This window comes from Jaculus jaculus, chromosome 6, assembly GCF_020740685.1.
Source record: "Jaculus jaculus isolate mJacJac1 chromosome 6, mJacJac1.mat.Y.cur, whole genome shotgun sequence".
Classification (NCBI taxonomy): Eukaryota; Metazoa; Chordata; class Mammalia; order Rodentia; family Dipodidae; genus Jaculus; species Jaculus jaculus.
This window is the reverse complement of record NC_059107.1, coordinates 93,048,545-93,075,646: the sequence shown is the minus strand read 5'-3', so window position 1 is coordinate 93,075,646 and position 27,102 is coordinate 93,048,545. Positions and strand designations below refer to the sequence as shown.

The window sequence follows — 27,102 nt, the reverse complement described above, 5'->3', positions numbered from 1 at the left end:
CTATAGGCCAAAACTGAAGCATAAAAAGTACACATATCTTTTTTTTTATTTTTAAATTTGTAATTTTTTTATTAACAAATTCCATGATTGTAAACAATATTCCATGGTAATGCCCTCCCTCCCCCCACTTTCTCCTTTGAAACTCTATTCTCCATCATATCCCCTCCCCTCTCAATCAGTCTCTCTTTTATTTTGATGTCATGATCTTTTCCTCCTTAATATTATGATGGTCTTGAGTAGGTAGTGTCAGGAACTGTGAGGTCATGGATATCCAGGCCATTTTCTGTCTGGGGGGGGGAGCATGTTGTAAAGAGTCCTACCCTTCCTTTGGCTCTTACATTCTTTCTGCCAGGTCTTCTTCAATAGACCATGAGCCTTGGAAGGCGTGATAGAGATATTGCAGGGTTGAGCACTCCTGTCACTTCTTTCCAGCACCATGATGCCTTCAGAGTCATCCCAAGGTCACTGCCATCTGAAAAGAGAAGGTTCTCTGCCAAAAATGAGAGTAGCATTAATATATGGGTATGAACAGTAAGAGAGGTGCTTACTGGGCAGTTTGATGAGCATAGTATATGAACTTAGCCAGACAGCAGCAGACATTACACCCCTAGGGCTCATGACTACCCCTATTGTAAGTTTTCAGAATCAGGAATATATTCCCTCAATGGAGCAGGCCTCCAGTCCATCTAGAGGGCAGTTGGTTTCCACCATGACAGATGTGCCAGTATTGCACCCGTTGGCTCATTTGGCCTGGCTGGGCAAATTTAAGACTTGCAGTGTCCACTGTTGAGTATCTTCACTGGTGATTTCTCTCTCTTCCATTGAACTGCATGCAGAATGGCTTCTTCCAGCTTTCTGTCAGCTGATCTACATGGAGGAGGTTATCAGCTCAGTTCCAACAGGATTTTTCAGTGGCCTTGCAACCCAAGTATATGGAGTCTTCAGTAATAGGGTCTTCCCATCTATTCCTGGTGGGAAACCAAGGGCCTCAGCAATGGCCTGTAATGTTTCAGGGGCATCAGGGACCTTTATGGCCAATAACTTACTGGAAGGTATCCCATCCCTCACACTGAAAATTTTCTAGCAAAAATCTATGGCTCCTGAGTGTTCCATTGTCCCAAAAAGTAGGTTTCCATATAGTTTATTATATATCCTCTTAGATTTTGATTAGCCCTCCCTCCACCTTTCCTTTACTCAATCTCTTCCTCTGACCTCACTTGGGCCTTTTCATCCCCATAAATCTATTCTTCTACTTACATATATACAATGCCATCCTATTAAGTACCCCCCCCCCTTCCTTTCTCTTCCCTTTATATCTCTTTTCTAGCTTACTGGCCTTTGCTACTGAGTTTTCTTCCTGCTCATACAGAAGTCCAATCATCTGTAGCTAGTATCCACATGTGAGAGAAAACATGTGACAATTGGCTTTCTGTGTCTGGGTTACCTCACTAAATATAATCCTTTCCAGATCCATCCATTTTCCTGCAAATTTCATAACTTCATGTTTCTTTCCCATTGAGTAGAACTCCATTGTATAAATGTGCCATATCTTCATTATTCACTCATCAGTTGAGGGGTATCTAGGCTGGTTCCATTTCCCAGCTATTGTGAATTGAGTGGCAATAAATATGGTTGAGCAAGTATATCTAATGTAATGAGATGAGTCCTTAGGATATATGCCTAGGAGTGTTATAGCTGGATAATATGGTAGATCTATTTTTAGCTGTCTTAAGAACCTCCATACTGATTTCCACAATGGCTGGACCAGATTCCATTCCCACCAACAGTGTAGAAGGGTTCCTCTTTTTCCACATTCCCGCCAACATTTATGATCATTTGTTTTTATGATGGTAGCAAATCTGACAGGAGTGAGATGTTATCTCAATGTAGTTTTAATCTGCATTTCCCTGATGACTATAGATGTAGAATATTTTTTTAGATGCTTATATGCCATCTGTATTTCTTCTTTTGAGAACTCTCTATTTAGTTCCATAGCCCATTTTTTAAATTTTTAAATTTTTTTATTAACAACTTCCATGATTATAACAAATGCCCCCCCCCACTTAGCTCTTTGAAATTCCACTCTCCATCATAGCCCCTCCCCATCTCAATCAGTGTCTCATTTACTTTTTTTTTTTTTTAGGTAGGATCTCACTCTAGTCCAGGCTGACCTGGAATTCACTATGGAGTCTCAAGGTGGCCTCGAACTCATGGCAATTCTCCTACCTCTGCCTTCCGAGTGCTGGGATTAAAGGCATGTGCCACCACGCCCGGCTCTCATTTATTTTTGATGTCTTGATCTTTTCCTCCTCTTATGATGGTCTTATGCAGGTAGTATCAGGCACTGTGAGGCCATGGACCTCCAGGCCATTTTGTGTCTGGAGGGAGCATGTTGTATGGAGTCCTGCCCTTCCTTTGGCTCTTACATTCTTTCCACCACCTCTTCCACATTAGACCCTGAACCTTGAAAGGTATGATACAGATATTGCAGTACTGAGCACTGTGGTCATTTCGTTCCATCATCATGTTACCTTCTCAGTCATCCCAAGGTCACTGCCATCTGAAAAGAGAAGATTCTCAACCAAAAGTGAGAGTAGCATTAATATAAGGGTGTGAACATTAACAAAAGTGCTTACTGGGCAGTTTGATAAGCATAGTATATACATTTGGCCAGACAACAGTAGATGTTACACCCCTAGGGCTTATGACTACCCCTGTTTTAACTTTTCAGTATCAGGGACGTATTCCCTTCCCATGGAGCAGGCCTCCAGTCCAACTAGAGGGCAGTTGGTTTCCCCCATAACAGATGCACCACTATTGTACCCGTTGGTTCATCTGGCCTGGCTGGTCAATTATAAGGCTTGCAATGTCCCTGATGAGTATCTTCACTGGTGATTTCTCTTTCTCCCATTGAACTACATGCAGAATGGCTTCTTCCAGCTTTCTGTCAGCTGGTCTACATGGAGGAGGTTATCAGCTCAGTTCCAGCAAGATTTCTCAGTGGTCTTGCAGCCCAAGTATATGAAGTCTTCACCAATAGGGTCTTCCCATCTATTTCTGGTGGGAAACCAAGGGCCTTGGCAATGGCCTATAATGTTTTGGGGCATCAGGGATCTCCCTGGCCAACAACTCACTGGAAGATATCCTATCCCTGGCACTGAAAATTTTCTAGCAACAATCTATGGCTCCTAAGTGTTCCATTGTTCAAAAAAGTAGGATTACATATGTTTTATTTTTATCCTCTCAGATTTTGATTAGCTGTCCCTCTACCTTTCCTTTACTCAATCTCTTCCCCAGACCTCATTTTGGGCCTTTTCACCCCCATTAATCTATTATTCTACTTACATATGTAAAATACCATCTATTAAGTGCCCCCTCCCTTCCTTTCTCTTCCCTTTCGATCTCTTTTCTAGCTTACTGCATAGCCCATTTATTAATTGGCTTGGTTTATTATTTATTTTTTTGAGTTACTTGTGTATCTTAGATATTAATTCTCTGTCAGATGTATAGGTGGCAAAGATTTTCTCCCATTCTGTAGGTTGCCTCTTTGCTTTATTCAGTGTCCTGTGCCATACAAAATCTTTGTAATTTCATGAGGTCCCAGCGGGTAATTTGTGTTTTTATTGCCCAAGCAATTCACATATTCAGAAAGTCTTTGCACAGACCAGTATGTTGAAGGGTTTCCCTTACTTTTCCCTCCAGCAGTTTCAGAGTTTCAGGTCTGATGTTAAGGTCTTTCACCGACTTGGACTTAACTCTTGTGAATGGAGAGACAGAAGAATCTATTTTCATCCTTCTATAGATACATATCCAGTTTTCCCAGCACCATTTGCTGAAGAGGCTGTCTTTTCTCCCATGAGTATTTTTGGCATTTTTTTTTGTTGAATATCAGGTGGCTATACCTACTCAGACTTACATCTGGGTCCTCTATTCTGTTCCATTGATCTACATGTCTGCTTTTGTGCCAGTACCATGCTGTTTTTGTTACTATGGCTTTATAGTATAGGTTAAGATCAGGTATGGTGGTACCACTGGCCTTATTTTTGTTGGTCAGTACTGTTTTAGATATTTGGGATATTTTGTAATTCCAGATGAATTTTTGGATTGTTTTTTTCTATTTCCATGAAGAATGTCATTGGAATTTTGGTGGGGATTGCACTAAATGTGTAGATTGCTTTTGGTAAGATTGCCATTTTCACAAAATTGATTCTTTTGATCCAAGAACAAGGGGTGTCTTTATATTTCCTAGTGTTTTCTGCAATTTCTCACTTGAGGATATTAAAGTTTTCATTGTAAACATCTTTCACTTCCTTGGTTAGGTTTATTCCACAGTACTTTATTTATCTTTTTTGATGCAATTGTGAATGGAAGTGATTCTCTGATTTCATCCTCTGTGTGTTTGTTGTTAGCATATAGGGAGGCTACTGATTTCTGTGTGTGTATTTTGTATCCGGCTACGTGGCTATAAGTGTTTATAAGCTCTAACAGTTTTCTGATAGAATCTTAGGGTCCTTTATGTATAGAATCATGCCATCTGCAAATAATGATAACTTGATCACTTCCTTTCCAATCTATATCCATTTTATGTGTGTCTCTTGCCTTATTGCAATGGCTAAGACTTCAAGTACTATATTAAATAAAAGTGGGGACAGTTGACACCCTTGTCTTGTTCCTGCTTTAGTGGAAAAGCTTCCAGTTTTTCCCCATTTAGTAATATGTTGGTTGTAGGCTTGTGATAAATAGCTTTTATTATATTGAGATATGTTTTTTCTTTTCTTTTTTTTTTTTAAAGATTTTTATTTTTATTTATTTATTAGAGACAGAAAGGGAGGGAGGGAGAGGATGGGTGCACCAGGGCCTCCAGCCACTGCAAACGAACTCCAGATGCATGCGCCACCATGTGCATCTGGCTTACATGGGACATGGAGGATCAAACCAGGATCCTTTGGCTTTGCAGGCAAATGCCTTAACCGCTAAGCCATCCCTCTAGCCCTGAGATATGTTTTTTCTATTCCAAGTGTCTGTAGGGCTTTTATCATGAAGGGATGTTGGATTTGTCAAATGGTTTCTCTGCATCTAATGAGATGATCATGTAATTTTTGTCCTTCAGTCCATTTATATAATGTATTATATTTATTGATTTGCCTATGTAGAACCATCCCTGCATCTCTGGCATGAAGCCTACTTGGTCGGGAGGAATGATCTTTCTGCTATATTCTTGCATTCTGTTTGCCAATATTCTGCTAAGAATTTTGCATGTATGTTCATGAAGAAGATGGGTCTGTAATTTTCTTTTTTTTGTTCTATCTTTGCCTGGTTTTGCTAACAGGGTGATGCTGGCTTCATTGACGGATTTTGGCTGGATTCCTTATTTTTCTATTTTATGGACAAGCTTAAGAAGTAGTTGTGTTAGTTCTTCCCTGAAGGTCTGGTAAAATTCACCAGTGAATCCTTCTGGGTATGAACATTTTTTAGTTGGGAGATTTTTGATAACTCCTTGGATCTCCATACTTGTTACAAGTCTATTTAAGTGATTAATTTCATCTTGATTTAATGTAGGTAGGTCATATAAATCAAGGAAATCATCCATTTCTTTCAGATTTTCATACTTAGTGGAGTATATCTTTTTATAGTATGTCCCTATGTTTTTTAAAATTTCTCTGTTATCTATTGTGATGCTGCCCTTTTCATCTCTAATTTTATTGTGTCTCTCTCTTTCTTTTGGTCAGATTTGCTAGGGGTTTATCAATCTTGCTTATCCTTTCAAAGAAACAACTCTTTGTTTCATTGATTCTTTGGATTGTTTTTTTGGTTTCTATTTCATTAGTTTCTGCCATAATCTTTGTTATTTCTTCCCATCTACTAATTTTCAGTTTGCCTTGTTGTTCCTTTTCCAAGGCTTTAAGGTAAAGCATTAGGTTGTTTACTTGTGACCGTTCTAATTTCTTAATATAGGCACTTAAAGCTATAAATTTACCTCTAGGACTGCCTTCATTGTGTCTCAATGGTTTTGGTATGTTGTGTTCTCATTTGACTCTATGAATTGTTAAATTTCCTTCTTGATTTCTTCATTGACCCATTCATCATTTAGTAGTGTATATTATTTAGTTTCCATGATTTTATGTATGCTCTATAGCTTTTCTTGCTATTGATTTGTAGTTTGATTCACTTGTGGTCAGATAGAATGCAAGGAATTATTTCAATTTTCCTGTATTTGTTAAGATTTGCTTTGTGTCCTAATATATGGTCTATGTTAGAGAATGTTCCATGTGCTGCTGAAAAGAATGTGTATTCTACAGCATTTGAATGAAATGTCCTGTATATATATGTTAGGTCCATTTCTTCTATGACTTCATTTAATCCAGATGCCTCTCTGTTTCTTTTTTCCCGGAATGACCTGCCAATTGATGAGAGTGGGGTGTTGAAGTTACCTACTACAACTGTGTTTGGTGTTATCTGTGACCTTAGTTCTAGCATTTGTTTGATGAACTTGGGAGCCCCCATATTAGGTGCATATATGTTTAGGATTGTAATGTCCTCCTGTTGGAGTGTGCCTTTAATCAATGTAAAGTGACCTTCCTTATCTTTCCTACCTAATGTTGGTCTAAAGTGTACCTTGTCAGATATTAGGATAGTAACCCCTGCTCATTTTCTAGGACCATTAGAAACAGCTTTCCAACCTTTAACCCTAAGATAGTGTCCATCCTTTGTAGAAAGATGAGTTTCTTGGAGGCAACAAATTGAAGGATTCTGCTGTTCAACCTAGTCTGCAAACCTATGTCTTTTGGTTGAGGCATTGAGGCCATTGATATTAAGAGATATTATTCAAAGGTGTTTATTTATTTTTGCCATTTTTTGTAGTTCTTCTGGTTTTGCCTTTGCTCTTTTGTATTAACTTGTATTTGAGTATGGTTTGTTTTTTTCCAGGTTCCTTATATGTGTGCTTTTCTTTCTCTTCAGCATGAAGGATTCTTTCGAGTATTTTCTATAGAGCTGGTTTTGTCTTCAAATAATCCTTTAGCCTGCTTTGTTGTGGAATGTCCTTATTTCTCTGCCTGTTTTAATAGATGGCTTTGCAGGATAAAGTAACCTTCATTGATAGTTGTTATCTTTCAGAAGTTAGAATACATCACTCCAAGCCCTTCTGGCTTTTAAAGTTTGTGTTGAGTAATCAGTTGTGGTACTGATGGGCTTGCCTTTGTAGGTAACTTGATTTTTCTCTCTAACTGCTTTCAATATATTTTCTTTGGTTTGGTAATTTAATTACAATATGGCAAGGAGAGGTTCTTTCCAGGTTTTGTGTGTTTGGTGTTCTAAAGGCTTCCTGTATCTGCATTGGCACCTCTTTCCCAATTTGGGGAAGTTTTCTTCTGTGATTTTGTTGAAAATGCCTACTATGCCTTTGAAGTGAAATTCTCCTCCTCCTACTATACCCTGAATAATTATGGTTGATCTTTTCATAGTGTCCTGAATATCTTGAAATTCCCATTCATACTTTCCTATGAGTTTGTCTTTCTCTTTGTTGGACTGTATTAGATCTGCCACCTGGTCTTCTAGTTTAGACATTCTGTCCTTGCCTTTATCCATTCTACTGGTGAGATTTTCTACAGATTTTTTTTTTTTAATTTCATTAACTGTTTTCTCATTGACTCTGCAGTTCACACATGTGGAGTCATCAGCAATAGGGTCTTATCATCTATTCCTGGTGGGAAATCAAGAACCTTGGTAATAGCCTGTAATGTTTTGGGGGCATCAGGGACCTCCCTGGCCAACCACTCACTGGAAAGTATTCCATCCATGGCACTGAAAATTTTCTAGTAACAGTCTGTGGCTTCTGGATATGTCATTATAAAAAAAAAGAAAAGGTTGTCATATGGCTTATCCACAATATCATGAAATTTTATATTTTCTCTCCCCACCCTTCTTTTACTCAATCTCTTCCCCTGACCTCGCTTAGGCCATTCCACCCACAGGAATCTGTTCGTCTACTTACATACCATTCCCTTAAGTACCCCCCTCCTTGATATCCCTTTTCTAGCTTATTGGCCTCTGCTACCAATTTTTACTCCAACTCACACACATCTGAACATTGGTGACAAGGATCCACATATGAGAGAGAACACGTGATGTTTGGCTTTCTGGGCCTGGGTTACTTCACTTAGTGTAATCCTTTCAAGAACCATCGATTTCCCTTCAAATTTCATTTCTCTTTACTGCTGAGTACAACTCCATTGTATAAATGAACTACATCTTCATTATCCATTCATCAGTTGAGGGACATCTAGGCTGGTTCTAGCTACTGTGAACAGAGCATCAATAAACATGGTTGTGCAAATCTCTAAGGTAGTGAGACAAATCCTTGGGATATATGCCTAGGAATAGTATAGCTAGGTGATAGGGTAGATCTAATATTAGATGTCTCATGAACCTCCACACTGATTTCCACAATGGCTGTACCAGATTACACTTCCACCAACAGTGTAGAAGGGTTCCTCATTTTCCACATTCTTGCCAACATTTATTGTCATTTTGTGTTTGCTTGTTTTTATTTTGTTTTTGTTTTTGTTTCTTGAGGTAGACTCTCACTCTAGTCCAGGCTGACCTAGAATTCACTATGTAGTCTCAGGGTGGCCTTAAACTCATGGTGATCCTCCTACCTCTGCCTCCCAAGTGCTGGGATTAAAGGCGTGTGCCACCACGCCTGGCCTGTCATTTGTTTTCTTGATGATAGCCATTCTGATGGAAGTGAGATGGAATCTCAAAGTAGTTTTAATTTGCATTTCCTTCATTGATAAGGGCATAGAACTTTTTTAGATAGTTATTATTATATTTTATTTATTTATTTTTGGTTTTTTGAGGTAAGGTCTCACTCTGGCACAGGCTGACCTGGAATTCACTATGTAGTCTCAGGGTGGCCTCAAACTCTCACGGTGATCCTCCTACCTCTGCCTCACAAGTGCTGGGATTAAAGGTGTGCACCACCACGCCTGGCTACCATAGCCCATTTTTTAATTGGCTTGTTTGATTTCTTATTATTTAATTTTTTTGAGTTCTTTGTATATCCTAGGTATTAATCCTCTATCAGATGTATAGCTGGCAAAGATTTTTTTCCCATTCTGTAGGTTGCCTCTTTGCTTTATTCACAGTGTCCTTTGCCATACAAATCTTTGTAATTTCATGAGGTCCCAGTGGTTAATCTGTGGTTTTATTGCCTGAGTAATTGGGGTTATATTCAGAAAGTCTTTGCTAAGACCAATATGTTGAAGGGTTTCCCCTACTTTTTCCTCTAGCAGTTTCAGAGTTTCAGGTCTGATGTTAAGGTTTTTAATCCATCTGGACTTAATTATTATTATTATTATTATTATTTTTTGGTGGCTTTTCAAGGTAGGGTCTCACTGTAGCCCAGGCTGACCTGGAATTCACTATGGAGTCTCAGGGTGGCCTCAAACTCACGGCAATCCTCTTACCTCTGCCTCCCAAGTGCTGGGATTAAAGGCGTGTGCCACCATGCCCGGCTTGGACTTAATTCTTGTGTATGGAGAGAGAGAAGAATCTATTTTCATCTTTCTGCAGATACATATCTGGTTTTCCCAGCACCATTTGCTGAAGAGGATGTCTTTTCTCCAATGAGTATTTTTGGCATTTTTAATGAATATCACGTGGCTGTAGCTACCTGGACTTACATCTGGGTCCTCTATTCTGTTCCATTGTTCTACATGTCTGCTTTTGTGCCAGTACCATGCTGTTTTTTTACTATGACTCTGTAGTATAGGTTAAAATCAGGTATGGTGATACCACCAGCCTTATTTTTGTTGCTCAGTATTATCTTAGATATTTGAGGATTTTTTTGTGTTTCCAAATGAATTTTTGGCTTTTTTTTTAAATTTCCATGAAGAATGCCATTGGAATTTTGTTGGGGATTGCACTGAATGTGTAGATTGCTTTTGGTAAGATTGCCATTTTCACAATATTGATTCTTCTGATCCGGGAACAAGGAATGTTTCTCCATTTCCTAGTGTCTTCTTCAATTTCTCGCTTGAGTGTTTTAAAGTTTTCATTGTAGAGATCCTTTACTTCCTTGGTTAGGTTTATTCCAAGGTACTTTTATTTTCTTTGATGTAATTGTGAATGGGAGTGATTCTCTGATTTCATCCTCTGTGTGTTTGTTGTTAGCATATAGGAATGCTACTGATTTCTGTGTATTTATTTTGTATCCTGCTACATGGCTGTAGGTGTTTATCAGCTCTAACAGTTTGCTCGTAGAGTCTTTAGGGTCCTTTATATATAGAATCGTGTCATCTGAAAATAATGACAACTTGATCTCTTCCTTTCCAATTTGTACCCCTTTTATGTGTGTCTCTTGCCTTATTGCTATGGCTAAGACTTCCAAAATATATCTTATTTAAGAATGGCAAATCTGACCATCCATCAAACTTAACATATAATTTATCCTGACATGGAAGGTGCAATTAGCACTTCCGGTTCAGGGCTATATACCAGGTTTATTAAGTGGGTACTGACCTGGTGTAATCCCAGTTGCCTTTTGGGATGATTTTGGTCTCAGTTATGCTGTGCTCCTGCTTGGGTCCCTCTTTGGTGCCCTGTGGGTTCAAGTAGGCTGGCTGGGTCGCTGGACCACTGGTCCGTTTTCTGGAGCTGGGCACTGGCTTTTCCTGTGGCTGAAGCCGAGCCTGGTACCTGTGGCCCTGCCTCTGCTGGAGCTGCCCTTTCCAGAACCTCCACTGCCAGAGCCACTTAGGCCTGCCTGTGTGGGCTCTGGATGCTCTGGATTTCTCCTACTTCTCTGCTGTTGTGTTAATTTCTTATACACCTCACTTCTTAGTAAAAGTGTGTATTTTGCTGGGTTTTTTTTTTTTTTTTGCCTTTTTCTCCCCTAGACTGTTTTGGTGTGGTTCCTATGCTGCTGAATTCTTCCCCTGAATTCTTATCATAGTGTCTTAATTATCTTGAAATTCCCATTCATACTTTCCTGTTTGTCTTTCTCTTTGTGAGATTGTATTAGTTCTGCCACCTGGTCTTCTAGTTTAGATATTCTGTCTTCCCCTTTATCCATTCTACTGGTGAGATTTTCTAGAGTTTTTTTTGTTTGTTTGTTTTTGTTTTTACTTCATTGACTGTGTTCTTCATTGCTAGTAATTCTGACTGGTTTTTCTTTATTATTTCTATTTTCTTATTTATGTCTTGTGTTGACCTCTTGATTTCATTAAATTGGTTTCCTGTGTCTTCTTTGATTTCCTCTTTTTTTTTTTTTTACCATCTTCTTCTTTTGATTTCCTCTTTTTAAAAAACTTTTTATTTTTATTTATTTGAGACAGAGGCAGAGGAGATAGAGTGAGAGAGAATGGGCATGTCAGGGCCTCTAGCCACTGCAGATGAACTCCAGATGCATGCGCCACCTTGTGCATCTGGCTTATGTGGGTCCTGGGGAATTGAACCTGGGTCCTTTGGCTTTGCAGGCCTGCACCTTAACTGCTAAGCCATTCCTCCAGTCCTGATTTCCTCTTTCATTCCTTTGATTTCCTCTCTGATTTCTTTGAACATACTTATAATCATTCTTTTGACAACTTTCTCAGGCATTCCCTCTAAATCATTCACAATGGAGGTCATTTCTGATGTATTAATACTTTTTGGTGGATTTATATTGTCTTGACTTTGTGTGTGTGTGTGTGTTTTGTGTTATAATGTATATATTTGCCATTGCTGGAGCCACTTCTGTGGGCTCTAGATGCTTTGGATCTCTCCTACTTCTCTGCTGCAGTTGATAATATCTTATACTCCTCACTTTTTAGTAGAAGAGTTTATCTTGCTGGGTTTTTTTTTTTTCTTTTTTCTCCCCTAAACTGCTTTTGTGTGGTTTCCTATGCCACCATCTTAACTGGAAGTCTTCTTTTTATTTTTATATCATCATATTTCCCTCCTACTATGAGGGTCTTGTTTAGGTCATACTAGGTACTGTGAGGTCATAGATATCCAGGTCATTTTCTGTCTGGAAGACTGCATTTTAAGGAGTCCTACCCTTCCATTGGCTCTTATATTCTTTCTGCCACCTCTTCCATAATGAACTCTGAGCTTTTGCAGGTGCGATAGAGATGTCTCAGTGCTGAATACTCCACTGTCACTTCATAGCATTATTATGCCTTTTGAGTCTTCCCCAGTGGTCACTGTCATCTTAAAAGAGAAGCTTCTCTATCCAAAAGTGAGAGTAGCATTAATATATGGCTATGAACATTAAGAAAAGTGCTTACAGGCAGAGCAGTTTGGTGAGCATAATATTTAGCCAGACAACAGGAGGTAATACTTCTCTAGGTCTCTTGACCTCCCCTACAATAGGTTCTTTTGTTTTTGGTTTTATTTTTTGAGGTAGGGTCTCCTTCTAGCTCATATCCTGGAATTCAGTCTGTAGTCTCACGGTAGCCTCAAACTCACAGTGATCCTCTTGCCTCTGCTTCCCAAGTGTTGTGATTAAAGATGTGCGCCCCCACACCCAGCTTCACCATAGGTTTTTTTTTTTTAATTAATTTATTTATTTGAGAGTGACAGACACAGAGAGAAAGACAGATAGAGGCAGAGAGAGAGAATGGGCGCGCCAAGGCTTCCAGCCTCTGCAAATGAACTCCAGACGTGTGCGCCCCCTTGTGCATCTGGCTAACGTGGGACCTGGGGAACCGAGCCTCGAACCGGGGTCCTTAGGCTTCACAGGCAAGCGCTTAACTGCTACACCATCTCTCCAGCCCACACCATAGGTTTTGAGTAGGTTTTCAGTACCAAACATGTATTCCCTTCTGTGGAGCAGGCCTCCAGTTCAATTTGAGAGCATTGGTTTCCCTTATAACAGACATGCTATTATTGAACCCATTGGCTCATTGGCCTGGCTGGTCAAACTTAAGGCTTGCAGTACCCACTGTTGTTCATCACTGCTGCTGATTTCTGTCTCCCACAGGGCTCCATGCACCATAGCTTTTTCCAGTTTTCTGTCAGCTGGTCCACAGGGAGGAGGTTTTCATCTCAGCTCCAGCTTGATTTCTCAGTAACTTATAGCCTAAGCATATGGTGTCTTCAGTATTAGGGTTTTACCATCTAGTTCAAGAATTTTTTTTTAAATTATTTATTTATTTATTTATTTATTTATTTATGAGAGAGAGAGTTGGTGAGAAAGGCAGATATAGTATAAGATAGAGATAGTGGCCTCTAGCCACTGCAAACAAACTTTAGACACAAGCTCCAGATGCATGCCCCATCACATGCAGCTACGTTTGAATCTGGCCTCTCGTGGGTACTTGGTAATTAAACCTGGGTTCTTTGGCTTTGCAGGCAAGCGCCTTAACCACTAAGCCATCTCTCCAGCCCCCTTCAAGTATTTCTCCAGAGCTGGCTTAATGGTCATATATTTCTTTAGTTTGTTTTTATTACGGAAACTTCTTGTTTCACCTTCTATTATGATGGACAGCTTTCCATGATATGGTAATCTTGGTTTATATCATTCTAAGTCCTTCTGGCTTTTAAAATTTGTGTTGAGTAATATGCTGTTATCCTGATGGGCTTGCCTTTATAAGTGACTTGATGCTGCTTCTCTCTCATTGCCATCAATATATTTTCTTTGGTCTGTGTGTTTAGTAGTTTATAGTGAGGTGAGTGAGCTTCCTTCCTTTCTTTTAACAAGGTAGGGTCTAGCTCTAGTCTGGACTGACCTGGGATTCACTACGTAGTCTCGGGCTGGCCTCACAGTCACAGAGATCCTCCTACCTCTGCCTCCCAAGTGCTGGTATTAAAGGCATGTGGCAGCACAATGGGTCTGTTTGGTGTGCTTTTCTTTTTTGTTGAGGTACGGTTTCACTCTAGCTCAGGCTGACCTAGAACTCGCTATCTCACTATGTAGTCTCAGGGTAGCCTCGAACCCATGGTGATCCTCCTACCTCTGCTTCCCAGTTGCTGGGATTAAAGGCATGCGCCACCATGCCTGGCTCTGTTTGGTGTTCTAAATGCCTCCTGTATCTGTTTTGGCATCTCTGTCTTCTATGATTTGGTGAAAATACTTACTATACCTTTAGAGTGATTTTTGTTTCTTCTACTATACCCTGCATTCCTTTCTAAAACAATATTTTATTTTTTAAATTTATTTATGAAAGACAGGAAGAGAACATGGGCATGCTAGGGCCTCTGGCCACTGTGAATGAACTCCAGTTGCATGTGCTACCACGTGCATCTGCCTTACATGGTTTCTGGAGAATCAAACCTGGGTCCTTGAGCTTTACAGGCAGCCCTTTAACTGCTCAGCCATCTCTCCAGCCCTACCCAACATTCCTAAGTTTGATCTCTTCATTGTCTCCTGTATGCCTTGAAATTCTCAGTCATACCTTCCTATTAGTTTGTCTTTCTCTCCTTTTTTTTTTTGGTTTTTCGAGGTAGGGTCTCACTCTAGCTCAGGCTGACCTGGAATTCGCTATGTAGTTTCAGGGTGGCCTTGAACTCTCGGTGATCCTCCTACCTCTGCCTCCCGAGTGCTGGGATTAAAGGCGTGCGCCACCACGCCCGACTCTTTTATTTTTTTTTTTGAGGTAGGTTCTTGCTCTAGTCCAAGCTGACCTGGAATTCATTATGTATTTTCATTATGGCTTTGAACTGAAGGTGATCCTCCTATGTCTGCCTCCAAAGTGCTGGAATTAAAGGCATACACCACTATGCCTGGCTTCTCTTTTTTTATATATATTTATTTATGTCAGAAGGTGGGAGGCAGGAAAAGAAGGGGAGAGAGAGAGAGAATTGGCACACCAGGACCTCTACAAACAAACTCTAGACACATGTGTCACAGTATGCATCTGGCTTTCCTGGGTCCTGGGAAATTGAACCTGGGTCTTTAAGCTTCACGTGCAAGCACCTTAACCACTAAGTAATCACTTCATCCCCAAGACTTCCTCGTTGTTGGAATGCAAGAGATCTGTCACCTTATCTTTTAACTCAGATATCCTTGTCTCTGTTTGGTCTACTCTGTTTGGTGAGACTTTCTACATACTTTTTTTTAAAGAACCTTTTGGTTTATCTGTTTATTTATCTGACACAGAGAGAGAGAAAAAAAAAAAAAAGAAGAAGAAGGGAGGAGGAGGCAGATATATAGAGAGGATGGGTGTGCCAGAGCCTTCACTGCTGCAAATGAACTCCAGACACATGTGCAACCTTGTGCATCTGGCTTATGTGGGCCCTGAAGCATCAAACCTAGGTCCTTTGGCTTCATAGGCAAGTGCTTTAACCACTAGGCAGTCTTGTCAGCCCCAGAGGGTTTGTTTTTAAATTAATTTACCTTTTCACTGACAAATTCCATAATTATAGACAACAACCCATGGTAATTCCCTCCCTCCCCCACCTCCCCCTTTGAAACTCTAGTCTCCATCATACCCCTCCCCTCTCTCCATTAGTCTGTCTTTATCTTGATGGCATCATCTTTTATTATTATGATGGTCTTGTGTAGGTAGTAGGTACTGTCAGGTACTGCAAGGTCATGGATATCAGGCCATTTTGTGTCTGGAAGAGGAGTCCTAATCTTCCTTTTTTTTTTTTTTAAATTTCTGAGGTAGGGTCTCACTCTAGCTCAGGCTGATCTGGATTTCACTATGTAGTCTCAGGGTGGCCATGAACTTATGGTGATCCTCCTACCTCTGCCTCCTGAGTGATGATATTTAAGGTATGCACCACCATGCCCACTATCCTACCCATTATTTGGCTCTAACATTCTTTTATTTTAAATTATTTAATCTTTTTTTTCGAGGTAGGGTCTCTCTCTGGTCCAGGCTGATCTAGAATTAACTATGTAGTCTCAGGGTGGCCTCAAACTCATGGAGATCCACCTTCCTCTGCCTCTGGAGTGCTGGGATTAAAGGCGTGTGCCACCAGGCCTGGAAAATTATTTAATTTTTTTATCGACAACTTTCATGATTGGAGACAATAACCCATGGTAATTCCCGCCCTCCCCCCACTTTCCCCTTTGAAACTCCACTCTCCATCATATCCCCTCCCCCTCTCAATCAGTCTATCTTTTATTTTGATGTCATGATCTTTTCTTCCTATTATGATGGTCTTGTGTAGGTAGTGTCAGGCACTGTGAGGTCATGGAGATCCAGGCCATTTTGTGTCTGCAGGAGCACATTGTAAGGAGTCCTACCCTTCCTTTGGCTCTTACATTCTTTCTGCCACCTCTTCCGCAATGGACCCTGAGCCTTGGAAGGCGTGATAGAGATATTTCAGTGCCAAGCACTCCTCTGTCACTTCTTCTCAGCGCCATGATGCCTTCTGAGTCATCCCAAGGTCACTGCCATCTGAAAGGTGAAGCTTCTTTACCCAAAAGTGAGAATAGTATTAATACATGAGTGTGAACATTAAGAGAAGTACTTAACAGGCAGTTTGGTGAGCATACTCTATACATTTAGCCAAGCAGAAGCAGATGTTATATACCCCTAGGGCTCATGACTATCCCATTGTAGGTTTTCAGTATCAGGCATGTATTCCCTCCCATGCGGCGGACCTCTAGTCCAGTTAGAGAACAGTTGGTTTTCCCATAACAGACATGCCACCACTTCATCTTTTCTAGGACAGTGAATAGCCTAACTGCAGGGACAGAGTTGGAACTCGAGAGACTTGTTTTCTGGTTATTTGCGTATTTATTAATTTTTTTGTTTTCAAGAATTATTAGACTTGGAAATTTGTCACTGACTAGAGTTGTTGGACTTAGAGCTACAGAGTTTGATGTTTGCTCTGTTTAAATCCTGTATTGGTTGAATATTTCTTTGCTATGCCTAATGCTATCTTTTACAGTGTGAATGTGTATGCTTTGCCATTATGTTGTTTAAAATATCTTTTAATATATTATTTTATTGATTTGACAGAGAAAGAGGGAAAGAAAGAGGGAGAGAGAGAGAATTTGGGCACGCCAGGGCCTCCAGCCACTTCAAATGGACTCCAGACATGTGCGCCCCCTTGTGCAACTTGCTAAAGTGGGTCCTGGGGAATGGAAACTGGGTCCTTTGGCTTTTCAGGCAAACACCTTAACTGCTAAGCCATCCCTCTAGCCTCCATTATGGGCTATTGGGGAGGGGAGTTTTGGTATTATGGCTCAGTTAAAAGTCTTTGAATTATGGGGATGTTTGAACATCATTAGGAGTGTTTAAAAATATGAGGACTTTTAAAGTTGTACTCAATGCACTGTATATTACATCATGGATGGTTGAGATTTCTGGTCTGAAATGGGTTCCAGGTCTGTCTGGTGCTGAGTCAGACCCTGTCCCCAATCATGACAGAAAAAAAAAAAAAAAACAAAAAACAGTGGCCCTATGAATCAGGGACCATCAAAATCAACAATAGTCAACACCAAAATATAGCTTATTTGAGAATGGTAAAGCCAACCAATAATATGTAACACATGACCTGCCTGACATGGGAAGTGATATTAGCACTTCCTGTGCAGGTCTATGTACCTACCTTTGTGTAAGTTGGCCCTGTTATCTTCTGGGATGGCTTCCAAACTCACCCATGCTGAATGCCCACCTTGATCCTTCTCTGTAGCACTGCGGAGTTAATGTTCTGACTGGCTGTCCTGGATGCTGTGCGGTTGGGATGAATGAGTTCTCTAGATGTTCATGGCCCTGACAGGCTATACAGGGTGCCTGGAGTTGTACTGGAGCTGCTCAGATGGTCCGGGGTCTATCTCCTTCAGCAGCTGCTCAGCTGACCTCTGCTGTCTTCTCCTTCAGGTTTCTTGACTTTGCAAGAAGACTGATGTGAGTAGAAAATCCCTCCACATGGTTTCTGCTCCCACAGCTCTGTGCTGGCTGGCTGTGTGGGTATGCGGGCGCGCAGACCAGATCCGCTGACACCCGGGCGAGATTCCAGTTGGTTTCAGCCTTTTTGGAAGATCTTATTCTCTTCTGCTTCTCTACTGTGGTAGATAATAACCTATACATCTTCACTTTTTGGTAGAAGAGTGTATTTTGCTGTTTTTCTTCTTATTTCCCTCCCTAGGCTGCTTTGGTGTGGCTACTGTACTGCCATCTTATCCAGACGTTCCTAAAAAATATTTTTATTGCTGGGCGTGGTGGCACACACCTTTAATCCCAGCACTCGAGAGGCAGAGGTAGGAGGATCACCATGAGTTCGAGGCCACCCTGAGACTCCAGAGTGAATTCCAGGTCAGCCTGGGCTAGAGTGAAACCCTACCTCGAAAAACAAAAACAAGTTAAAATTTAAATATATTTATTTATTTGCAAGCAGAGAGAGGGACAGAACAGGGACAGAGAGAATGGGCCTGCCAGGGTTTCCAGCCACTGCAAATGAACTCCAGATGCAAGCACCACTTTGTGCATGTGGGCTTTATGCAGGCTTTACATGGGTACTGGAGACTTGGGTGCAGGGTGTTAGGCTTTGCAGGCAAACACCTAACCTCTGAGCTATCCCTCCAGCCCTCCTCTTGGCTTTTTTTTTTTTTTTTTTTTGGTTTTTCGAGGTAGGGTCTCACTCCAGCTCAGGCTGACCTGGAATTCACTATGGAGTCTCAGGGTAGCCTCGAACTCATGATGATCCTCCTACCTCTGCCTCCCAAGTGCTGGGATGAAAGTTGTGTGCCACCACACCTGGCTTCCTCTTGCCTCTTGAATGCTGAGAGTACAGGCATAAATCATCACACTGACTTACAAAAAGCATTGTTTTTTTGTTGTTGTTTCAAGGTAGGGTCTCACTCTAGCTCAGGCTGACCTGGAATTCACTATGTAGAATCAGGGTGGCCTTGAACTCATGGTGGTCTTCCTACCTCTGCCTTCTGAATGCTGGGATTAAAGGTGTGAGCCATCATGTCTGGCTCAAAAAGCATTAAAAAAATGCTGTTTATTACAGAGCTACATTTTTTTTTTTCTGGTGAACATTTATCCTATGTGTATCCTTTAGCTGAGACCAAATTAATTCTTTAGGCTTACACATGTATACAACACAACATAAAAGAAATGTTGGGCTGGAGAGATGGCTTAGTGGTTAAGTGCTTGCCTGTGAATCCTAAGGACCCTGGTTCGAGGCTCGATTCCCCAGGACCCACATTAGCCAGTTGCACAAGGGGGCGCATGCGTCTGGAGTTCATTTGCAGTGGCTGGAGGCCCTGGCATGCCCATTCTCTCTCTCCCTCTCTTTCTCTGTCTGTCACTCTCAAATAAATAAATAAATAAAAATGAACAAAGAAATTAAAAAAAAAAAAAGGAAATGTCACCTGTTCATTAAATTTTATGTTTTCTCTCTTAGTGGTTAGAGGGACTCTATGGAAGTCTTGGAAGGAAAGAATTGTAAAGCGACCTGCAACAGCCCAGGCTTTAAAACCAGAACAGCTGATTAGTGATGAACTTGCATTAAATACTAAGGTTTCAGAAATTCAAAATATGCTACAGGAACTCATAGGCACAGCAATGTTCAGCAAGCTGGAGAACAATGCTATTAAGTATATATCCTCAACAGTAAAAAACCTATCCAGAGCCTTGACTATGGTGAGCCGTGAGTTAAAACTTACTAACCTCCAAGCTACCAATATAGATCCAGAAGAAGTCGAAGTAGATAAAGAGCTCCTATTAAGGTTGATACAAGATCTCAGTGAAGACAACGAAATGCTTCAGCAGAGACTTAGAGATACTGAAGAAAAATGTGACCAACTTATTCGATTCAAATTTCTTTTAGTACACAAACTGTATCCTCCACCGACTATATCTGCCCTTACAGCATCACTTGGGGCTTCTTCACAGCCCCCCACAGACACAGCAGACAATATTGAGAGTATTTTGAACAAAGAATTTGAAAATATAGACGAGTCAGCAGAAGCAGGAAAGTGGGATCCGTCTATGACGCAGGCAGCGCAGCAGGAAGCAGCGGCGGAAGGACAGACAGCGAAGAAAGAGAAAAAAGCCAGCCACAAAAGAAAAGGCACAAAAAGTGCGCAAGCCCAAGAAGCCTCAGATCAGGTCTTAGAGATCAAGTCTAGTCAACCCTACGAGGAGGGGGAAAGGAAGAAAAAAGAAGAAAAACCCATTTCAGACCTCAGACTACGGCCCTCCATGGACATGAAGGCAAAGTTGGACCAACACAAGAAGGGCAAGCAGGAAACCCCACTTGGAAAAAGCCCCGTTTTTTCTGCCCTTAAGTTGGACTCCGCCCCTAAGCCAGCAGACACAGACGTCAAAGGCGAAGTGGGTACCTTAACAGAGGCAGCAAAGTTGCTCAAAGGCTGGATTGCTGCTGAGCCAGACAAAGCTGAAATGAAACGCCAGATCCTTCCAGGCCCTGCCCCAAGCACAAGAGAAAAGACCAGACAGAGAGCCCAGTCTTCTCTAGTCTATAGCTCACAGCCAATGAGCTCTAAACCAGCTTCAATCTCAGAAAGCCAGGATGTCCAAAGTGAACAATTGAAACTTGAGTCGTTTCAAAAAGCCATACTGGCTTTCATACAAGAGAAAACAGATAACCTAGGAAAGGCTTCTGATAAAAGGAGTATGCAGAAGGAGGAAGAATTGTTAAAAGCAGGAGACACTGAAAAAATAGATGTGATAAAGATGAAGATTAATGAATATTTCAAAAAAGCGGCTGATACTGTGACTTCAGTGTGGAAGTCGTACAAAGGTAAAGGAAAAAGACAAGGTCCAGAGAAACGTAGGAGACAAAAGGCACCCCCATTTATAACAGAGTCACAATTAAGGGAGCTCTCAATTGGTGCAGAGTCGGAAATTAGCTCCCTTTTGTCAAGCGAGAGCACAGACCCAATAATTAAGTATTTACTAGAAATGATTATTGAGCTAGAAGGTGAAAAACAAGACCTCACGGAGGAGCAGGGGAAAAAGAGGCAGGAGGAACTTCCTCAAGAAGACGAAGAAAGGATGATTCCCAAAAGTCGTGTGCCAAAACAGAAAGAGCTAGGGCGTGAGCAGGTGAGAGATGCGCTCGTGGAGGAGAAAAGGCCATTGCACCTGATGAAGCAGGAAAAGCAAGAGCCACAGAAGCCCCCGCCGATGAAGCAGGAAAAGCAAGAGCCACAGAAGCCCCCACCGCAGCAGGAAGAGCAGGAATGGAAGAAATTCAGCAAACCCATGGTTCACAAACAGGAGGAGCCAGAAGAGAAGCAAAGGAGGAGAAGAGAGGGCAAGAAGCAGGTGAAGCCCGAAGCGCACCATCTGGAAGAGCTGAAACAAGCCCTGCAACAGACAAAATTTCCCTTGGTGGTCTCCAGGCAGAAGGCAGAAGAGGCTAAGCAAAAGTCAAAGAAAGAGCTAGAAGATGCCGAAAGGCAGAGCTGGAGCAAAACAAAGCTCCAGCGAAAGCCTGAAGAAGTAGGTGTCATGTTCAGCCAAAGTGCAATGACATCATCTCCCAAGTGGGAGAAAACATTGAAATATGTACCGCAGAAAGGTCAAGAAAAAACTATCCAAAAGATTCCAAAGACATTGGAGAGACTTCCCAAAGTAGCCATTCCCTCATCTAGGGACCTCCCAATTCCTGCAAAGCCTCACACTCTTATTCCTGAGCAGGCCCAGGGGCCAGAGGTCGCTTTAACACCTGAGATATCTCAGGCTAAGAGGGTATCCCTCACTCCTGAGCAGGCCTCAGGGATCACTCTCATCTCTGAGCAGGCCCAGGTCCTGAGGATGATTCAAACTCTTCAGCAGACTCAAGCCTTGGGGATCCCTTTCACCCCTGAGAAGGCCCAGGCGTCAGGGATCACTTTCATTCCTGAGAAGGCCCAGGCATCCAGGATCACTCTCATTCCTGAGCAGGCCCAGGCCTTGGGGATCACTCTCACTCCTCAGCAGGCCCAGCCCTTGGGGATCACTCTCACTCCTCAGCAGGCCCAGCCCTTGGGGATCACTCTCACTCCTCAGCAGGCCCAGGCATCCAGGATCACTCTCACTCCTCAGCAGGCCCAGGCATCCGGGATCACTCTCCCTCCTCAGCAGGCCCAGGCCTTGGGGATCACTCTCCCTCCTCAGCAGGACCAGGCATCTGGGATCACTCTCACTCCTCAGCAGGCCCAGGCATCTGGGATCACACTCACTCCTCAGCAGGCCCGGGCCTTGGGGATCACTCTCACTCCTGAGCAGGACCAGGCCTTGGGGATCTCTCTCACTCCTGAGCAGGCCCAGGCCTTGGGGATTACTCTCCCTCCTGAGCAGGCCCAGGCCTTGGGGATCCCTCTCACTCCTGAGCAGGCCCAGGCCTTGGGGATCCCTCTCACTTCTGAGCAGGCCCAGGCCTTGGGGATCCCTCTCACTCCTGAGCAGGCCCAGGCCTTGGGGATCTCTCTCCCTCCTGAGCAGGCCCAGGCCTTGGGGATCACTCTCCCTCCTCAGCAGGCCCAGGCCTTGGGGATCCCTCTCACTCCTGAGCAGGCCCAGGCCTTGGGGATCCCTCTCACTCCTCATCAGGCCCAGGCCTTGGGGATCCTTCTCACTCCTGAGCAGGCCCAGGCCTTGGGGATCCCTCTCACTCCTCAGCAGGCCCAGGCATCTGGGATCATTCTCACTCCTGAGCAGGCCCAGGCCTTGGGGATCACTCTCACTCCTGAGCAGGCCCGGGCCTTGGGGATCACTCTCACTCCTCAGCAGGCCCAGGCTTTGGGGATCACTCTCACTCCTCAGCAGGCCCAGGCTTTGGGGATCACTCTCACTCCTGAGCAGGCCCGGGCCTTAGGGATCACTCTCACTCCTCAGCAGGTCCAGGCTTTGGGGATCACTCTCACTCCTCAGCAGGCCCAGGCTTTGGGGATCACTCTCCCTCCTCAGCAGGCCCGGGCCTTGGGGATCCCTCTCACTCCTGAGCAGGCCCAGGCCTTGGGGACCCCTCTCACTCCTCAGCAGGCCCAGGCCTTGGGGATCCCTCTCACTCCTCAGCAGGCCCAGGCCTTGGGGATCCCTCTCACACCTGAACAGGCCCAGGCCTTGGGGATCCCTCTCACTCCTGAGCAGGCCCAGGCCTTGGGGATCACTCTCCCTCCTCAGCAGGCCCAGGCCTTGGGGATCCCTCTCACACCTGAACAGGCCCAGGACTTGGGCATCCCTCTCACGCCTGAACAGGCCCAGGCCTTGGGGATCATTCTCACGCCTGAACAGGCCCAGGCCTTGGGGATCACTCTTACTCCTCAGCAGGCCCAGGCTTTGGGGATCACTCTCACTCCTGAGCAGGCCCGGGCCTTGGGGATCACTCTCACTCCTCAGCAGGCCCAGGCTTTGGGGATCACTCTCACTCCTCAGCAGGCCCAGGCTTTGGGGATCACTCTCACTCCTGAGCAGGCCCGGGCCTTAGGGATCACTCTCACTCCTCAGCAGGTCCAGGCTTTGGGGATCACTCTCACTCCTCAGCAGGCCCAGGCCTTGGGGATCACTCTCCCTCCTCAGCAGGCCCGGGCCTTGGGGATCCCTCTCACTCCTGAGCAGGCCCAGGCCTTGGGGATCCCTCTCACACCTGAACAGGCCCGGGCCTTGGGGATCCCTCTCACACCTGAACAGGCCCAGGACTTGGGCATCCCTCTCACGCCTGAACAGGCCCAGGCCTTGGGGATCACTCTCACTCCTGAGCAGGCCCGGGCCTTGGGGATCACTCTCACTCCTCAGCAGGCCCAGGCTTTGGGGATCACTCTCACTCCTCAGCAGGCCCAGGCCTTGGGGATCACTCTCACTCCTCAGCAGGCCCAGGCCTTGGGGATCACTCTCCCTCCTCAGCAGGCCCAGGCCTTGGGGATCACTCTCACTCCTGAGCAGGCCCGGGCCTTGGGGATCACTCTCACTCCTGAACAGGCCCAGGCCTTGGGGATCACTCTCACTCCTCAGCAGGCCCAGGCCTTGGGGATCACTCTCACTCCTCAGCAGGCCCGGGCCTTGGGGATCACTCTCCCTCCTCCGCAGGCCCAGGCCTTGGGGATCACTCTCACTCCTGAGCAGGCCCAGGCCTTGGGGATCACTCTCACTCCTGAGCAGGCCCAGGCCTTGGGGATCACTCTCACACCTGAGCCGGCACTGACATTAGGAGTCCCTCTTACTGAAGAACAGGCCTTGGCATTGGGGTTTTCTCTCTCTCAAAAGAAGACTCAAGAGTTATCAAATATTATTACTCTTAAGCAGTTGCAAGCATCAGGAATCTTTCCCATTCCTCAGCAATCTCTGGCATTGCACACTCCTCTCACCTTAGAGAAGCCTACAGTAGCTCCTTTCTCTCCCCGGCGCCTTCCAAAACCAAGGGTTTCTCTCCCCACTGAGCAATCCATTGCATCTGTTTCTACTGATCGGAGATTCTCTACATTGGGGGTCTCTACTACTCCTTTACACGTACCACAGCCTCTTATCACCCAAGGCCCCTTTGCTCCACAGATCCTTCCCACTTATGAACAGACCCCCATAGATGAAGGTCAAGTCCCTCCTACCCAGTTCCTCGCAGCAGAGGTCGAACTTACCTTTGGGCAGCACCCAATATCTGGGGTTCCTTCCACTCTTGGGCTCCCCTTTAGCTCTAGGCAGCTCTTTCCATCTAGAGACTCTCCTTGGCCATTTCCAACATCAGGGGCTCCTCTCTCCTCCAGATTGCCCACTTCTGGACAGGTTCCCAGGCTCTTGGCTCCTCTTTCTGGAGAACAGCTCTTAGCTCCAGGGGACTCTTCAATTCCCAGGGTACACCAGGAATCTAGTCCCTTAGTCTTCTCTGAGCAACCCCAGACATTTCAGCCACCTGCCGTAAAGTCTCTGCAGACATCTTCTAGCTTTGAACTGCATGAGGCACCACTGACTCTTCCTGGGCAAGTTTCCCCATTACAAACCTCTCCCATCCCAGAGACATCAGCACGGACCCTCCCAACCCCAGGAAAGCCCTCTGCAGCCAGTCTGAAAAGAGGGGAAATCATTTTTTCACTGAAATCTAAATCAGCATTCGTCCACCCAAGCACTCCAGATTTCAAGGTAACAAAAGTCCCTTTTACTACTAAGAAGCTCCAAACAGCAGCAGCCTCTGGTACTTCAAAAGAATCTCAGATACTCCAAGATACTTTTGCTATGGAACAACTTGGAATTTATCTCACCAGGTATAAAACGCCAGTGTCAAAGCCTCCATACATTGATGAAAAAACCTTAAGAAAGCCTATAACATCACTGCCTCCCCTTATTACTCCACTTTCCAAAACATCACAAATTCCACCTTCTGAGTGGGACCAGAGATCTCGACTCCCCCCTATAGACAAGTCCTGGGTACTAACTCCAGTTTCTGGTACCAGAATGTCCAAGCTGGCATTGCATGTTAGCACTCCTCAAACCTTTGAAGAGAACAGATATTTTGTGGATGTGGAGGCGCAGAGGAAGAATCTAGTACTGTTAAACGAGGCCACAAAAACTTCTGGGCTCCCTTCACAGCAATACACAACAGCCAGAGCCCTCATCATCAAGTTACTTCATATGGACACAGTTCGGCTGGGATACATGTTCCACAAATACATTGCCTATAGGCTGATCCAGATTGCCAGGTAGACTTAATTATTATTATACATCTCTTTTTTTAAAAAAAAAATTATTTTATTTTGATATAGAGAGACAGAGGAAGAGGAGAGAGAAAGAATTGGTGTGCCAGGGCCTCAGCCACTGCAATCAAACACTGATGCTTCCGCCACCTAGTGGGCTTGTGTGACCTTGCATTTGTCTCACCTTTGTGTGTGTGGCTTACGTGGGATCTGGAGAGTAGAACCTGGGTCCTTAGGCTTCTCAGGCAAGTGCCTTAACAGCTAAGCCATCTCTCCAGCCCACATCTGGTTTTGTGGTATATGATTTCAAAACGCTCCCTTCGTGCTTGGAATTTGTTGTTGTTGATCATACACTCTGAAACATGATCTTTATTTATTTATGAAACACAGAGGGAGAGAGAGGAAGAGAGAGTGAGGATGGGCATGCCAGGGCCTCTAGCCACTGCAAACAAACTCCAGATACACGTGCCACCATATGTACCTGGGTTCTGTGGGACCTGGAGAACCAAACCTGGGTCCTTAGGCTACATAGGCATATGCCTTAATCACTAAGCCATCTCTCCAGCACTGAAATATGCTCTTATAAAAGGCCTGTGGGATTGAAGTAAAAGGACACTAGCCACTCCTAGCACTTGAGAACTGAAGGCAGTAGAATCAGGAGTTCAAAGAGAACTGGGAGCTCAAGACCATCCTTACCTATATAATGAGTTCAAGGCCAGCTTGGACAGCATAAGACCTTTTCTCACAAAGCCAAACATAAAGAGTAAAAAAGAAAGAAATAGTAAAAGGAGTTGTAATTTTTTTTTTTTAGTAAATAAATAGAAGGTATGGCATACCATGATTTATTTCGTGCACATATCTTTAGCAGAGATGGTAAGATGTACTTTGTAGGTTATGACTGATTTCAGAACACAACTTCAGAAGTTTAGAGATGCTTGCCAGTTTCTGTGAATTTCTTCTATCCTTGGTTCACCAGAAAATGTAAGACTATATATTCTTTTTTTTCTTTTGAAGCAGAGTCTCACTAGCCCAGGCTGGCTTCAAACTCATGGTGATCCTCCTATTTCAGCAGGAATTGTAATTAAAGTCACGAATTACCATGCCTACTCCCTCTCTCTTTCTTCATATAGTTGTTGTTTCGAGGTAGGGTCTCACTCTAGCCCAGGCTGACCTGGCACTCACTCTGTAGCCCCAGGCTGTCCTCGAACTCACAGTGATTCTCCTACCTCTGCCTCCGAAGTGCTAGGATTAAAGGCATGTGCCACCACATCTGGATATATATGTATGTATGTATGTGTTGCAGTCAGGTTCACATTGCTGGTAGAAATCACCCAACCAAGAGCAGCTCATGGAAAAAAGAGGATTTATTTTAGCTTACGGGTTCGAGGGGAAACTCCACAATGGCAGGGAAAAGGGTGGCATGAGCAGAGGGTGTTCATCACATTCTGGCCCATATAAGGTGGACAACAGGAGGGTGTGCTAAACACTGGCACAGGGAAACTGGCTTTAACACCCATAAGCCCACCCTCAACAATACACTGCCTCCAGGAAGCATTAATTTCCAATTGCCATTAGCTGGGGAA

General features: G+C 43.7%; 1 protein-coding gene across 1 annotated transcript in view; it reads left to right on the top strand.

The window, feature by feature from the left end:
- Positions 1-27,102, top strand: part of Fam186a (family with sequence similarity 186 member A) — a 65,426-nt gene that overhangs the window by 15,686 nt on the left and 22,638 nt on the right. Inside the window, exons 4-5 of the mRNA XM_045152227.1 lie at positions 19,291-22,232; positions 22,341-25,525. Of these exons, the coding sequence (XP_045008162.1) occupies positions 19,291-22,232; positions 22,341-25,525 (6,127 nt within the window). The remainder of the gene's footprint in view (positions 1-19,290; positions 22,233-22,340; positions 25,526-27,102) is intronic.